At 43.7% G+C, this 15,998-nt stretch overlaps 3 protein-coding genes and 1 long non-coding RNA gene across 5 annotated transcripts; 2 read left to right on the plus strand and 2 right to left on the minus strand.

Annotated features, from left to right (window-relative positions):
- Positions 1 to 1,295: 1,295 nt before the first annotated feature.
- Positions 1,296 to 5,317, minus strand: LOC148154447 (butyrophilin subfamily 2 member A1-like). Of its 2 annotated transcripts, XM_088015664.1 has the most exons (4): positions 5,183 to 5,317; positions 3,494 to 3,844; positions 3,290 to 3,418; positions 1,296 to 3,253 (listed from the first exon to the last, which is right to left on the minus strand). In XM_088015664.1, the coding sequence occupies exons 1-4, from the start codon at positions 5,232 to 5,234 to the stop codon at positions 3,180 to 3,182; spliced, it is 606 nt and encodes a 201-aa protein (XP_087871790.1). In that variant the 5' UTR covers positions 5,235 to 5,317; the 3' UTR covers positions 1,296 to 3,179. The 2 variants fall into 2 exon arrangements, with proteins under 2 accessions (XP_087871790.1, XP_087871789.1); XM_088015663.1 differs by having other exon boundaries at positions 1,296 to 3,418.
- Positions 5,318 to 8,892: 3,575 nt separating this feature from the next.
- Positions 8,893 to 10,046, plus strand: LOC106908623 (Fc receptor-like protein 4). The gene is made up of 3 exons (XM_088015716.1): positions 8,893 to 9,058; positions 9,217 to 9,468; positions 9,542 to 10,046. Exons 1-3 carry the CDS (start codon positions 9,001 to 9,003, stop codon positions 9,799 to 9,801), a joined length of 570 nt encoding a protein of 189 aa, XP_087871842.1. The 5' UTR covers positions 8,893 to 9,000; the 3' UTR covers positions 9,802 to 10,046.
- Positions 10,047 to 10,360: 314 nt separating this feature from the next.
- LOC148154448 (uncharacterized) lies at positions 10,361 to 11,771 on the plus strand. The gene is made up of 3 exons (XR_015766115.1): positions 10,361 to 10,707; positions 10,805 to 10,876; positions 10,956 to 11,771. It is a non-coding gene; the product is annotated as an uncharacterized LOC148154448 (long non-coding RNA).
- Positions 11,772 to 12,304: 533 nt separating this feature from the next.
- LOC106930348 (uncharacterized) lies at positions 12,305 to 15,068 on the minus strand. Its single transcript, XM_015007813.2, has 2 exons — positions 14,837 to 15,068; positions 12,305 to 13,872 (listed from the first exon to the last, which is right to left on the minus strand). Exons 1-2 carry the CDS (start codon positions 14,960 to 14,962, stop codon positions 13,228 to 13,230), a joined length of 771 nt encoding a protein of 256 aa, XP_014863299.2. The 5' UTR covers positions 14,963 to 15,068; the 3' UTR covers positions 12,305 to 13,227.
- Positions 15,069 to 15,998: the final 930 nt, after the last annotated feature.

Consider the following 15,998-nt stretch of genomic DNA (forward strand, 5'->3'; position numbering starts at 1 on the left):
ATTTCTAGATTTAATCACATTCATTTGTCCAATTTCTTATATTTTCCTCTTTTCTTTTGGATAGTTTCACCTAAAATGGCTTCATGGATAGAAGAATTTACATGATCAACATCTAAAGCTATTTTGCATGTCTTCATCACTTATTTTATATTTTCCAATCAACATTTCCAAATATCTTTTTATACTTTCATTATCAATTCTTTCCATTTCTAAACTAATTTCAATAAGTTCCATTCTTGCGTTCCATTGTAAAATAATCTTTCCCATCTTCCTGGTTTCCGTCTATTTCGAGGATTTTATTTAACTCCCATGATAAATCCTTCACAGCTGAACATTTTCTGCACCGTTGGTGCTGGTTTGGTTGAGGATCAGCTGGGACCGAGAGCCCCTCCCACTACAAAGAGCCCCGCCCACTACAAAGAGCCCCGCCCACCACGAAGAGCCACGCCCCCTATGAAGAGCCCCGCCCACCACACGAAGCCCTGCCCACATTTCTTCTTTTAACCAATCTTCAGTCAGTTTTCTCTGAGACGTCCCTCCAGGTGTTTGTTAATCTTTTTAAATGAAAGTCGTGTTTTTATGGAGAGTTAAAGGCCAGGATGAAGAGATGACAAGCAGATCATGTTTCTGCTCTTTGGATGAAAACAAACCTTTAACCCACAGGTGTCAGACTGCAGTCCTCCACTGTCCTGAAGCCTTTAGATGAGCCTCTGCTGCACCTGAACAGAACAATGAGGTCATTGAGGCTCTGGAGCCCCGATCCACACCAGGAGGAGGAAATGAAGCCGTTTCATTCCAGTGTTTTGTTCCTGTGGCTCATCTAAAGCCTGCAGGACAGCAGAGGACTGGATGCTGATGGTTCAGGTGGATTAAAATGTACCTCAGTAAATGTTCTCCATTTCTGCCCTCTCAGATTATCTGACTGATTTTTCATCGGCTACATAAACGTCCTGCTCTGGAGCTGTTTGATCTGATCTTGTTGAATCTAAAAGCTTCAATAAATTAATGTGCTAAAAGTTAAAATGATGAATCTGAAGAACTTTGACCTCTTTGTTTATTTCATTCAGACTAACTGGAGGATTTTCTGGCCCAAATGGCCTATTAAAAGCCCGGAAACCAGAGAAAGTTTGATTAAAATGGTAAAACCTGAATCATTTACATTTTCATTCTGTCTTCTAGTGGTAGTTTTTAAATAAACCTCTAAAAGCATTAAATAGTTTTAAATACAGAGAAAAGAAACTTTAAAACTGGAGATTCAGAAATAAACAATAAGACAAAACAGATAAAAGTCAGAATGAAACTGAAACAAGTTTGTTTTACTTTGTGTTTTAAAAATAACAAGAACAAAATAAATATTCAGTATGAATATTCAGAACAACGTTAAAACCAAAGTTATTCCAAGTACCGACTGACCTGCAGCGGCGAGTTAAATGTTTGGGTTTTGGTGTTTTTATGAAACATTTCATATTTTATTACAAAGCAATAAAAAGAAGATAACAGCTAAAATATGAATATTTCTCAAACAATGAGAAGCTTTTACTTTTGTTCTGATCCAAGAAGCATAAACTGAGTTTCAGTTTGACTGATGTGTGAATATGAATGAGTCAGAGTGAAACTGAACAGTTGAGTCATAAATCTGCTTCCTGTGGAAACCTGAGCTTCACTTTTGCTTCAGCTAAAACCACTTCAGGTAAATCCTGAGTCAGTTTCTGTCAGAGGCTGAATTATCGATCAATAACTGATAATTATCTGATAGAGATGTGCCGACCAGGTTTTTTCCTGCCGATACCGATACCAATCGCCCATGAGGGCCAATCACCGATACCGATCACCGATACTGATCACATAATTATTATTTATTTTTTATCATAAACACTACCAGTTACATTATGTGGAAAAAGGAACCATGAATTCACCTTAATTTAGACAAAAACTTGTTTTTAATAACTTTTTCCAAGAAGAAAACTAAACAAAACAGGCATTGTGCAAATTGTACTGCTATTGATAAAACTATCTTTAACAGACTGATAACATATGAAGGCTCTGAAGAGGCTAAATAATGCAAAGAGCCAAAATAAAACCTCTCAACATTGCCAAGAAGTTCAAGTATAAAACTTAACATTCAAAGGCAAAAACAGGTTCCATTACAATAAACAATCCAGAGTTACTGAATGAAAACTTCCTGTTAGCATGGCGGCTAGCTGGTTACTGCTAGCTCTGATTGGCTGTTTCTGACTGAGCGGAGTAATTATGCAGATCAGGGAGGAGATCGATTATTTTTTAGAGATTATCTGTCTCATGTTAGGACAACTAAAGTTTTAATACGTATGTAAAATGTATTTTTTAAGTTAGATGCTGCAGCTTTAAGCAGGTTCGGTGTGAGAGTCACTACCAGGTGGAGCAGAAGCGAAGCTCCGTCTGTCAGATATTACTACCTGTAGCGTAGCAGCGGTTCAACAGGAGAGCAGAACCAGCGTCTGACATCGCAGCTCGAAGACTTAAATAATTTTCCAGGTTATTTGTTTAGCTTTCTGACCGTCATGCTAATCCGGTGAGTGTTTGTAGCTGTGCGCTGCTTTACCTGCTATCTGATCCTCCATATGTCTTTTTACTGCAGTGAGCCTCGATGTAGCCAAACTCCGTCAAGTATCTCATTGTTTTTATGTCGTATTAGCTTCGTTGTGTTGATGCATTTTGACCTGCTTTAATTTTCCACCACAACACGCAGCAAACTTCTCCATTCACTCAGTGCGTTATAGTTCCACATCGCTTAGGATTTGTTGCTGCGCGTTTGCGCAGTGAAGGAAAGAGGAGACCAGCTGCACAGACAGGCTGGAAATGAGATGATCGGTATCGGCAACAAGAGCCAATGATCGCCGATCACCGATCATGCACTTTTTCACGGAAATCGGCCCGATTATGATTGGTGACCGATCGATCGGCACACCTCTAGTATCTGATCATTCAACATAAAACTTTTTATATTTATGTCATCATCTCACGAAAAATCCAAAATTATTAAAGTTTCAGGGTGAAAATGTTTCTCCTGTCAGGCATTCAAACATTTTAAAGTTCTTAACAGAAATAAAAGTTTTACATTTTATCACAGTTTGAAGATTTATTTTATATTTAATAGTGAAAATGACATTTTAAATAAATAAATAGATGAAAGGAGTCATTCAGGTTATCGACATAAAATATTTTCTCTGTAATGTGACTTTAAGGGAAACAACAATTACAGCAGCAACAACACCTGCAGCAACACCTGCAGCAACACCTGCAGCAACACCTGCAGCAACACCTGCAGCAACACCTGCTGCAGCAGCGATGGAGTTGCTTGTTCCTGTTTCCTTCCCACCGTCTCCATCAGCATCTTCAGGCCGGACGCCGCCGTCCATCGTGGCCGCCGGCGTCTCCACTGCAGGAACAGAAACCAGCAGCTGGATCAGAACCGCTCAGACGGAACCTGAACCAGAACCGGACCCGGACTCACCCATGTCTGTGACGGTCAGGTTGACGGAGCAGCGGACCTCGGGGCCCGGCCCCTGCAGGTGACACTCGTAGGTCCCGGCGTCCAGGAAGCTGGCGTTCCTCAGGATGAGCGAGGCGTCTCCGCCCGTCATGGCGGCGTCCCGCAGCATGACTCTGCCGTGGAAGTGGCGGTGCTGGTAGCGCTCGAAGCTGCGCTTGTTCCTGTAGAAGTAAACGTAGCCGCCGCCGCTCAGGTCCGACCGGCTCCACTTCAGGACGGAGATGTTCGCCACGCCGCCATGGCACGCCAACGTCACGTCCTGCAGCAGGCGCACGCTCACTTCCTGTTGGGACACGCTCACTTCCTGTTGGCCTGGACACACAAACATCAGAACAGTTCAGAGGACAGGAAGCTGACCGGAAACCGCCAGAAGATTTCAGGAGAAATCCTGATTTGTTGGAGCCGCCATGTTGGAACGTTCTGCACCGTTTCGTCTCTGGAACCGGATGTTCTGGTTCTGAATCGGTTCTGACCAAACACAGAATCCACTGATGAAGAAATGATGCGTTCATGTAAATCAGAGCCGATCAAAGGAAACGGAAAGTCACTTTCATTTAACTAAACTTTATTATGTTGAAGGTTTTCTGCTTCATTCAGTGGAAAAGCTGGTGGAGGAGTCGGATGAGGTCAGAGGTCAGATGGCTCCTCAGGGCTCCAGATGTTTGTGGCTCTGCAGACATTTTTTCTCTCTCAGAAATCCAGAATCTTCAGCCAGAAAAATCGAGAACATTTCTACCAAAAAACAAAACTCAGAAAATTTGAGATTAATGTTAGAAATTTTCTGACAAAAAAAATGTCAGAAAATTTTTTTCTGACATTTTTCTGAGTCTTTTCTGAGTCGACTCAGAAAAGACTCAGAAAGTCTGAGTCGACTTTTCGACGTTTCTGAGTCGACTTTGAAACTGAAAATTTCCAAAATGCAAAAATTCTCAACTCTGGAAAGTTCCAAGTTTTTCTAGAAAATTTCTGAGATGAATCTAAAAGTTTCTGAGTTTTATGTGTAAATTTCCTTCTTTTTAATCCTGAACGTCCCTGAAACGCCTCATGAGGATCATCTGGTTCTGGTTTCGCTCCAACCAGGATCACAATCAACCTGAAACTCTTTATTTTCTTTTTTTCTGTCAAGCAACAATAATTTATCACTCATTAATCTGGTTTATGAACTTTTGCTCATTTTTCTGTTTGAATCTTTTCAGATTTATTTGAAAAGATAAATCTAGGCTAGCCTCTAAGCTAGTTAGATGCTAGCCTAGATTAGGCTAAACTAACTAGAGGCTAAACTAACTAGAAGCTAGTTTAGTTTAGCCTCCGTTTCCAGTTTTCTCCTCCAAACGGATCCCTGGGATCCAGTCCTGGTTTTCCAGGGATCTGAGCCTTTAGCTGTGACTTCCTGTTGGTGATTATTTGGAGATTCTTCCTGAAGAAGCCGGACCAATCAAAGTCCAGGCTGACCTGGTGGGAGTTAATGCAGCGCTGGAGCGAGACAGAACAAACCTTACAACACACACACGCACACACACACACACACACACACACACACACACACACACACACACACACACATTCCCTTCTTACTTTAAATATTAGCTGGTTTTGTAATTTAATTATATTAATAAAAATGAAGTCGTCACTGAGTTCATATGGACTCACCTGTTGCCAGGTAAATGAGGGAGACGGCCAGAAACCAGCAGCTGGTTTCCATGGTAACAGGATCAGTTGGTCTCAGTACAGACTGAGAGCAGAGCGGAGAGAAGATGAGCTTTAAATACCTGAGTTACTTTCACTTTGAGTTTGACTGTGAGTTTACAGGAAGGAGGAGGGACAAACTCTAGATTCCTCTAAAACATCTCCATTTACTTCAGAAAACTCTGATTTTGAAACTGGACCTTTAGCTCTGCCTGGTTCTGCCGCAATAAACCAATAAATCAATAAATCAAACATAGTGAATCATAGACATGATTCTCATTTTTCTCTTTCTACTAAAAATCTGGATGATAAAAGATAAAAGTTTCCAGTTTGGTGTTTTGGTTCCAACCAGCACTCTGCTGACCTCTGGAACTCCAGTGGAGGTCAGAGGTCATCCAGGTCAGAGGTCGTCCAGGTCAAAGGTCGTTAAGGTCAGAGGTCATCCAGGTCAGGGTTAGGGTTTCTACGTTTCCCCTCTGAACGTTTCTGAGGAACCAGTCGATCTCCAGGTGATTCCTCAGATTCCTCAGGCTCAGAATGTTTCCCCTCTGATTCAGAGCAGCTTCTCCGATATGGAGGTTCTGATGGTTCTGGACGGACCGGTCCAAAATGAAACAGAACCTTTGTGTTGGTCAAACATTTTCCACTAGAAACTAAAACTCCAACATACAGAAAATAAAAACCTGCTGGAGTCAAAAGAGAAACCAGAACCGGGCCAACGGGTTCTGATCCAGATCAGAACTCCAACATGGAGGCCCAATGAAACTCTGGATCCAGTGATGGAGAATATTTAATTCAAACAGCAGAACCTTCAGGTCCAGCAGGAGGAACCGGTTCTGGTTCCATTTCAAAGCTTCCTGATCAGAACTAGAACAGGAAGAGTTCTGGTTTGGCCCGGTGTGACATCATTTCCTGTTACTATTTATAGAACCTGCAGGCAGGAAGCTCCAGGTCCAGAACTCAGAGTTTCTAACTCTTTGTCTTCTGTTGACCTCTTGACCTTCAGTCAGTCCCAGGACCGGACCCTGAGGTTCTCCAGTGGTTCTGTGTTTGTTGGAGCTGTGGGTTCTGGTTCTGGATGTTGGAGCTGTGGGTTCTGGTTCTGGTTCTGGTTCTGGATGTTGGAGCTGTGGGTTCTGGTTCTGGATGTTAGAGCTGTGGGTTCTGGTTCTGGATGTTGGAGCTGTGGGTTCTGGTTCTGGTTCTGGTTCTGGATGTTGGAGCTGTGGGTTCTGGTTCTGGATGTTAGAGCTGTGGGTTCTGGTTCTGGATGTTGGAGCTGTGGGTTCTGGTTCTGGTTCTGGATGTTGGAGCTGTGGGTTCTGGTTCTGGATGTTGGAGCTGTGGGTTCTGGTTCTGGTTCTGGATGTTGGAGCTGTGGGTTCTGGTTCTGGATGTTGGAGCTGTGGGTTCTGGTTCTGGATGTTGGAGCTGTGGGTTCTGGTTCTGGATGTTGGAGCTGTGGGTTCTGGTTCTGGTTCTGGATGTTGGAGCTGTGGGTTCTGGTTCTGGATGTTAGAGCTGTGGGTTCTGGTTCTGGATGTTGGAGCTGTGGGTTCTGGTTCTGGTTCTGGATGTTGGAGCTGTGGGTTCTGGTTCTGGTTCTGGATGTTGGAGCTGTGGGTTCTGGTTCTGGATGTTGGAGCTGTGGGTTCTGGTTCTGGATGTTAGAGCTGTGGGTTCTGGTTCTGGATGTTAGAGCTGTGGGTTCTGGTTCTGGATGTTAGAGCTGTGGGTTCTGGTTCTGGTTCTGGATGTTGGAGCTGTGGGTTCTGGTTCTGGATGTTGGAGCTGTGGGTTCTGGTTCTGGTTCTGGATGTTGGAGCTGTGGGTTCTGGTTCTGGATGTTAGAGCTGTGGGTTCTGGTTCTGGATGTTAGAGCTGTGGGTTCTGGTTCTGGTTCTGGATGTTGGAGCTGTGGGTTCTGGTTCTGGATGTTAGAGCTGTGGGTTCTGGTTCTGGATGTTAGAGCTGTGGGTTCTGGTTCTGGATGTTAGAGCTGTGGGTTCTGGTTCTGGTTCTGGATGTTGGAGCTGTGGGTTCTGGTTCTGGATGTTGGAGCTGTGGGTTCTGGTTCTGGTTCTGGATGTTGGAGCTGTGGGTTCTGGTTCTGGTTCTGGATGTTGGAGCTGTGGGTTCTGGTTCTGGATGTTAGAGCTGTGGGTTCTGGTTCTGGATGTTGGAGCTGTGGGTTCTGGTTCTGGTTCTGGATGTTGGAGCTGTGGGTTCTGGTTCTGGTTCTGGATGTTGGAGCTGTGGGTTCTGGTTCTGGATGTTGGAGCTGTGGGTTCTGGTTCTGGATGTTAGAGCTGTGGGTTCTGGTTCTGGATGTTAGAGCTGTGGGTTCTGGTTCTGGATGTTGGAGCTGTGGGTTCTGGTTCTGGTTCTGGATGTTGGAGCTGTGGGTTCTGGTTCTGGTTCTGGATGTTGGAGCTGTGGGTTCTGGTTCTGGATGTTGGAGCTGTGGGTTCTGGTTCTGGATGTTAGAGCTGTGGGTTCTGGTTCTGGATGTTAGAGCTGTGGGTTCTGGTTCTGGTTCTGGATGTTGGAGCTGTGGGTTCTGGTTCTGGATGTTGGAGCTGTGGGTTCTGGTTCTGGTTCTGGATGTTGGAGCTGTGGGTTCTGGTTCTGGATGTTGGAGCTGTGGGTTCTGGTTCTGGATGTTAGAGCTGTGGGTTCTGGTTCTGGATGTTAGAGCTGTGGGTTCTGGTTCTGGATGTTAGAGCTGTGGGTTCTGGTTCTGGATGTTAGAGCTGTGGGTTCTGGTTCTGGTTCTGGATGTTGGAGCTGTGGGTTCTGGTTCTGGATGTTGGAGCTGTGGGTTCTGGTTCTGGTTCTGGATGTTAGAGCTGTGGGTTCTGGTTCTGGATGTTGGAGCTGTGGGTTCTGGTTCTGGTTCTGGATGTTGGAGCTGTGGGTTCTGGTTCTGGTTCTGGATGTTGGAGCTGTGGGTTCTGGTTCTGGTTCTGGATGTTGGAGCTGTGGGTTCTGGTTCTGGTTGTTGGAGCTGTGGGTTCTGGTTCTGGTTGGGTTCCTGACGCTGTGCTCTCCCCGTCATCACATCCTGCCGTCACCAGTCAGAGTTTCCAGTCAGAGGGTCTGCAGACAGGAAGTGGTTTCCTCTCTGCAGACAGGAAGCAGGAGAATCGACCAGATCTGTCTGACTTCCTGCTCTGCTGCTCAGCAGGAATTTAAATCTTTTTCTATTTATTGATCATCTGTTGGTTCCTGACGCCTCTGATTGGCTGATTGATGGAGACCTGCTTGTCAGGAGACAGGAAGTGGTTTTTCCTTCCATCATAAGAAAATCTTTCTTCATCAGAAGAAACCATGGCGGTACCGTCTCTGCTGCGGCTGCTCAGTGAGTACGACCCGGATTCTGAAAGGTTCTGGTCTGATTTATGAGGTTCAGCTTCAACTGGCTTCACAGTTTTAGATTTTAACATCAGAGACCCGAGGAAAGTCAGAAACAGATTACTGAGTCTATGTTTTATGTTTCTGAGGCTGGTTCCCTCCTGGTGGTCCGGTCGACCCGGTTCTACTGGAACCAGAACTTCATCATCTGCTCCACCTCCAGCTGCTGTGGTTCTCTGAGTCAAACCAACCTGTTCCCCTCCTGGCCTGTGGGGGCGCTGCACTAAGAACCACTGAAGGAAACAACAGTATTAGAACCACAGCAGCTGGAGACGGAGCTGATGATGAAGTTCTGGTTCCAATAGAACTGAGTCTACTGGACTTTCAGTTTTAAATCATGTTTAAAACTATTGTTCTGATCTCCAGTGATGACCTCATCACTGACCTCATCACTGACCTCATCACTGAGCCACAGAACCAACAAAGGTGGGTAAAGATTTCCTCTTCTTAACTCCTGTTGGCATCAGAAACTCATGAAGTCCTGAAGCTTCATCGACTCATTTCTCTGGACTCGACCTGCTGAGTCGTTTTTCAGTCCAGAAAGTTCTTCACTGTCCAGACTGATGGTTCCTGTTTCCCTCCAGCTGCTCTGACTGTGAGTCCCAGCAGGTCTCAGTTCTTTGAAGGAGAAAAGGTTTCTATGATCTGCTCTGCTGGATGGACTGTGAGGAGAAACACGACCACAGACACCAGGACTGAGTGTGAAGGATGGGGGGAACCAGCTGGTTCTACCTGCAGCGTCAGCTACCTCACACCGTATGACTCTGGCCTGTACTGGTGTGAGTCCATGTCTGGATCCTCCAGCAGCAGCAGCAGCATCCAGCTCTCTGTCTCTGGTAAGATCAGACTGTGGAGTTAGTGTTGCTGTGTGGAAATGGATGAAATGCTGTAGTTTGTCTCTGTGTTGAGGTGGATCAGTGATCCTGCAGAGTCCTGTCCTCCCTGTGATGGAGGGAGATGACGTCACTCTGAGCTGCAGAGCAAAGAGTCCAGCCCACAACCTCCCAGCTGCTTTCTATAAAGATGGCTCCTTCATTGGTGATGGACCATCAGGTCACATGACCCTCCTCCATGTCTCCAGCTCTGATGAAGGCCTCTATAAGTGCAGCATCAGCGGTCAGGGAGAGTCTCCATCCAGCAGGATCTCTGTGGAAGGTCTGGTAATCTGAAGCGTGGCGTCCCACAGGGTCGTGACCTCAACCCAAATTTCTTCTTCTGACCTTTTAAGGTAGTTTTGTGGTTTCTTCCAACAGTCCCAAAACTTTTAGAGGCTGGTTCCAGTCCCTCCCTGCCACACATTGAAGTGTCCTTGAGCCTCATTTAAAGAGACAGTAGCATAAAGAGCTGCTGTCAGACGGAGCTCAGAACGGGTCAAAGAAGATCCTGAGGAATCAGCAGGAAGTCAGACCAGAGCATGACACTTCCACTTCCTGTAGAGCACAGCGGGATGGTTTAGAGCAGAACAGGAAGGGCTTAGCATGATGTGATAGCATGGTTTGTGAGCATGGTTTGTTAGCTTGATATGTTAGCCTGTTATGATAACATGATGTGTTAGCATGCTGTGTTAGCATGGTTTGTTAGCTTGATATGTTAGCATGATGTGTTAGCATGGTTTGTTAGCATGATTTGTTAGCAAGATGTCTTAGCATGGTATGTTAGCATGCTGTGTTAGCATGGTTTGTTAGCATGGTATGTTAGCATGCTGTGTTAGCATGGTTGTTAGCATGATGTGTTAGCATGGTTTGTTAGCATGATGTCTTAGCATGGTTTGTTAGCATGATTTGTTAGCATGATGTCTTAGCATGGTATGTTAGCATGATGTGTTAGCATGGCTGAGCGGGTCGGTTCGGTCCAGATCAGTCTGACTCTAAACCATAACTACTTTCAGATCTGCTTCTGTTTCTCCCAGCTAAGGCTAACGATTATAACCATTAGCTGTTTCCTGTCTGTTTCAGGCTCAGCGCCCCCTGCTGGCCGGTTTCCTCTACTCCTCCTGTCTCTTCTGGTTCCGGTCGGTTCTGTTCTGGTGGTACTGGTTGTAATGGGGAGACGATGCGTTCAGAGGAAGCTCCGAGGTCAGACACCGTCATGCTGTGCTTTCAATGTTTCCTGTAGTTTCCTTGTTGTTACTGTGAGCTTCAGTCAGAGGTAAAGTTGCTGTTTCTCCTGCAGCTGCAGAGAAAGATGACGTCACCTACAGTGAGGTCCGGATCAGTGCTGAGCCAGCAGACCGTCTCAGAACAGGTCCGGCCGGGTCCAAACCAAGAGTCAGACTGGTTCTGGTTCTGTTCTGGTTCTGACCAGTCTGTGTGGTTCTGTTCAGGTTCTGGTCCAGACACCGTCTACACCGACGTGAGGAGGACCGGTTCTGGTCCGGTCGGACCCAGAGGAGCCATCAGTGGCGGATCTTCACCTGGAGGCGGTCCTGAAGCTGTTTGACTCAGCTGTGACATCACTTCCTTTCGCAGTGACAGGAAGTGATGAGTGACAGGAAGTGTCAATGGGCTCATTGACCCAGAATGTAGCAGAGGTTCTGTTGGACCGCCAGCAGAGTTTACAGCTTTAACAGAGCAAGAAAAGTATCAGTTTTATCTTTGAAAAATGTTATTATATTTTTTAAGTTATTCCAGTTTCCTTTGTTTTTATTTAAGGTGGTTTCTGTTTCTGCACGAAGTGATGTTCAGTCCGGTTCTGATGTTCAGTCCGGTTCTGATGTTCAGTCCGGTTCTGATGTTCGTATTAAAGATGGTGGATCAGGCTGTTGGATGTTTTTTATTCAGATATTAAATCAGTTTTTCTTTTTTTTTCTTTTTTTTTTACTGGTTCATTCAGAACAAACAGAAGGTTCTGACCCTGAAGCTTCGGGTCAGACAAACCCGACCCGAAGCATCAGGTGGTTAAGGTCGGCATGTTTTGGTTGCCGGGGCAACAACACAGGGACTCACACGCTGCTGAGTTCACACAGAGTTCACAATGTCTTGTTTGTTTTTTGTACTTATTACTCATATTATATAAATAAATGTACGATTTCTTGTAGAATCTCTTTTATATGACAGATGTAACCTTATGTGGAAAAGCCACTTCTTATTTTCACAAAGTAAATGTGTATAAATAAAAACAAATATAGCATTTTAACCACCGTTCTAGTTAAAGATGCAGACAGTGCTGCAGCAGCAGACAGTGCTGCAGCAGCAGACAGTGCTGCAGCAGCAGACAGTGCTGCAGCAGACAGACAGTGCTGCAGCAGCAGACAGTGCTGCAGCAGACAGACAGTGCTGCAGCAGCAGACAGTGCTGCAGCAGCAGACAGTGCTGCAGCAGCAGACAGTGCTGCAGCAGACAGACAGTGCTGCAGCAGCAGACAGTGCTGCAGCAGACAGACAGTGCTGCAGCAGCAACCATAGCCTCTGTTGAATTAAAATCATCTCTGACCTCTCTCTCAGGTTCCTGACCTCATGAGCATCAAAACTGACCAGGGTGCCAAACTTTTCTGAGGGTGTGAATACTTTCTGCTTACTTTCAACACAGGAAGCTGAGACTCTCACAGTCCTGGGATCAACTTTTACAGAGTTTCTGGAGCTTAGTGAAGCTCATACATATATTTATATCCATGTAGCATCACTTTTAGCATCACATTAAAGAAACAACAAACTCCAGGTGTTAATGCTTTTATTTGAAGCCTGATATACTTACTGAACAGCAGAAATGTGTGCAGAGAACAAATGTCTGTACATGAAACTGATTCAGCAGGAAAAGGCTCAGCTTCCTGCCTCGCTCAGTGTGAAGCAGGAAGCTGCTTAGACTTACGTCTCAGTTACAGCTCAGCTTTTAGCAGCTCTGAATAGAGAACAAGACATGAGCTGGAACATTTGCTGATCAAATATCGACACCCACCTTACAGGATATGCAGTGAATCACCTACAGATCCATCTCTGTCATTATGAGGTACATCACACCTTTCAGTTTCTTGGAATAAGAACTTGGTTCTCAGAATCGGTTGACATGTTGATGTTTCCATTCACACCTGTGTGACATGACAAGAGCTCTACAGAGACAGGACGTCTCCTCACCCAATGGGAGCTCAGTCTGACGTTGTCAAGAGTTTCTCCATCTGCAGACGTTCAGTAAAGTATTTGTTCCTTGAAACTTTGACTCTCAGCACCTTATTCTGGAGATCAACTGAAAGTTTTCTCCAACGCTCCATTCAGCACACACTGAAAAAAGTACCTAATAAATCTGAGGTAACAATTTGCCTTCGCGCTATTATTCACAAACAGCTTACCTTCAGCTGACAGTTTGATGGCAGAGAGATGCAGAGTTCCCTGTCCTGCTCATTCTGACGCATGCACAACTTTGGAGCACCGGACTTAAGATTCAGGGGTATAATTTACTCTATTTTCCTATGTAATGGTTTTTACTGTTAGCGAATGGGTAGCATATGTATAATTTACCCATTTTTTTTATAATTCCTTGGCTAACTGAAAAAATCAATTAAATTTTATATGATTTTTTAGATCATATTTACCACTCTTCAAAAACACTCCATTCAGCCCATTTATCTCAAAGAGAATTTATTAAAAACAAAATGGCTCCTTCTCAGTTGCTGTGATATTTCTGATGCGTCCTCAGGCTGGACTTGTGAGCGAAGCGCCTCCCACAGAGCTCACACCAGTAGGGCATCTCTCCAGTGTGGGATCGCCTGTGACTCACCAGACCAAAGTTTTTACTGAACCGTTTCTCACACTGATCACAGCTGTACGGTTTCTCTTTGGTGTGTGTCCTCATGTGGACTTTCAGGGTCCCTGAGCGACTAAACACTTTGCCACAAACTTCACATTTAAACAATCTCTGATCTGTGTGGGTCACAATGTGACGCAGTAAATCGCCTTTCTGCCGACAGGTTTTCCCACAGCGGTCACACTTGTACGGTCTCTCCCCAGAGTGAATTCTTTGGTGGATTTTCAGACTGCAAAGCAAAGCAAAACTATTTCCACATTGGTCACAACTGTGGGGCTTTTCTTCCTGATGAATGCGCCGTTCGTGGTTGTGAAGGGTTCCTTTATCAATAAAAGACTTCCCACACTGCCTGCAGCTGAATGGTCTCTCTCCGGTGTGGATTCGTTGATGTCTCTGTAATTTGGCTTTGACTGGAAAAACTGCTCCACACTGGTCACAGCTGAGCGGCTCAGTCTGACGACGAGCCGTCCGTTTAGACGGTGAGGTCAGAGCGCCGGTCTGTTCCTATGGCAACACAGAGGGAGAGGTAAACACCATCTAGTCTAAAAGAAATGTAAACTTTTTTATATTTATAAGAGACACACAACTAACAAGATGAATTTGGACACATCTTTCATTCAGACAGGAAGTTGATGATAGTTTAAGAGATAATTATAATGAAACTGAGTGAATGTGTGAAAACTTCTGAATTCAAAACGTTACATAAAAAGTTCTGAATAAGTTTTCATATAACAATAGAAGTTTGATCTGATTTAACTTTTGACAGTGAGAATAAATTATATCTGTCTTTATATATTCATCTGGTTTCAGCTGTAGATGTTTTGGAGAATTAAATAAAACGTAAGAGGAGAAAAACTGGGACCAGCTTGGTACTTGACCTGTGTGTTTGATGAAAGGGGCTATTGTATGTTTTTACCTTTGTGTTGAATATTTAATTTCTTCAACAGATATTTTAATTTGAAATAATATTAAATGTTTATACTGATCTCCATCAGGTGATCTTCTGAAACGGTTCAGCTAGCAGCACTGGAGCTAAAATCATGCTTTTGTCAAACCAACGTATTTTTAAAATGTATTCTGGGACTCGGAGGTTAGAATTAAACACTTAAGCTGCTATAAAGGACTGAAGAAAATAAAACAGCAAAAAGACAAAACAGAAAAACCCTCAGAAGCATTAACTGTCGCCCCCTGCTGGTCAGGAGGAGTGATGCTCCAAGTCAATGACTCGATGCAACCTGCTGGTTTCCTTAGATAGAAACTTTTTAAGCTTCTTTGAATAATAATCTGAGTTTACTTTGCACTGCCTGATTATGAGGATCAGCCAGTGAATGTGACTGAAGTGAAATCTTGTTTTTTTTTAAATTACCTCAAATCGACGTCTGCTGTGAAAATGTACAAATAAACTGATGTGAATTTATTTCCTCTCAAGTTTTGATCCAGTAAAAAAAAATCCTGGACTGAGACCAACCTGAACTGAAAGACCCGGTTGGGTCTGGAGGCAGCTGTGTAGAGTTGGCTGGTCCGGTTCTGGGTTCTGGAGGTCCGGTTCTGGGTTCTGGAGGTCCGGTTCTGGGTTCTGGTTCTCCTCCTTCATTCTGCTCCGGCCTGATAAGTTTGAGTAAAACCTGAATGTTTGACATTCAAAGTCTAAGAAATAAAGAAATCCTTCACTAAAGAGAAAAGATTTGAACAACGAAACCCGACTGGGAATCAAAACAAAACCCTGAAACTGAATGAATGAATGAATGAATGAATGAATGAATGAATGAATGAATGAATGAATGAATGAATTCACGTGAGAACAAATAAAACCAAACAGACAAAATGCTTACAGAGAAACCTGATGTTTGCTGTGGAGCTCAACTAAACTTGTTGATTTAGAAAACAGATTAAAAAGAAAATCCAGAAACTGAAATCAAAGAAGTTACAACTGATAAATAAATCAATAAATTGATAAATTTGATAAATCATCTGACCTGAAGATCCGGTCAGTAAAAAGGTGCATCAGCATAACTGATGGTAACATTTCAAAACATCAACCAAACATGCTGAGGTTAAACTTATAATGACATTTTATATGAATTATCAACATCAAGTCATTCGTTAAAAACACATTTGAATAAATATAAATAAGCCATCATAGACATTTGGCTAAAATATCACAAACTGCATTTCAAAAGCTGTCAAAACTTCATTAAATTAATAAATAAAAGGCCGTCAGAAACCTTAAAGTTTTCATTTATGAATGCAGTTTTTTTTACGTGTTCTTTGCTTTCAATACTGGAACAAATTTCTGTCCATTCAGGTTTATATTTACAGAATTAGGTGGAAATGATTGTGCAGTAAAACTTCACATTAAATGAGTTGAGTTTAGATTCATTCATGTTTCCTCTGTTGTGGGATCTGCAGAAGCTTCACACAGTCACCAACTCAAACTGGTTTTTCCTTCTGGAAAATGATAAAAATGATATTTCATCTCTCCAGATGTCGACTTTATGAGACGTTACAGAGAAAACAGTAAAGTTTATCAGGTTTACAGACTCAGGTCAGGTGGAAGTTTTCTACATTTATTTTCCTTGTGAAGAAACAGAAGAGCAGCACCAGAACAGCTTCACTGGTCCAACCGGATC

This window comes from Poecilia mexicana, unplaced genomic scaffold (assembly GCF_051168715.1).
Source record: "Poecilia mexicana isolate PSO_F unplaced genomic scaffold, ASM5116871v1 scaffold_18, whole genome shotgun sequence".
In the NCBI taxonomy this organism is placed as follows: domain Eukaryota; kingdom Metazoa; phylum Chordata; class Actinopteri; order Cyprinodontiformes; family Poeciliidae; genus Poecilia; species Poecilia mexicana.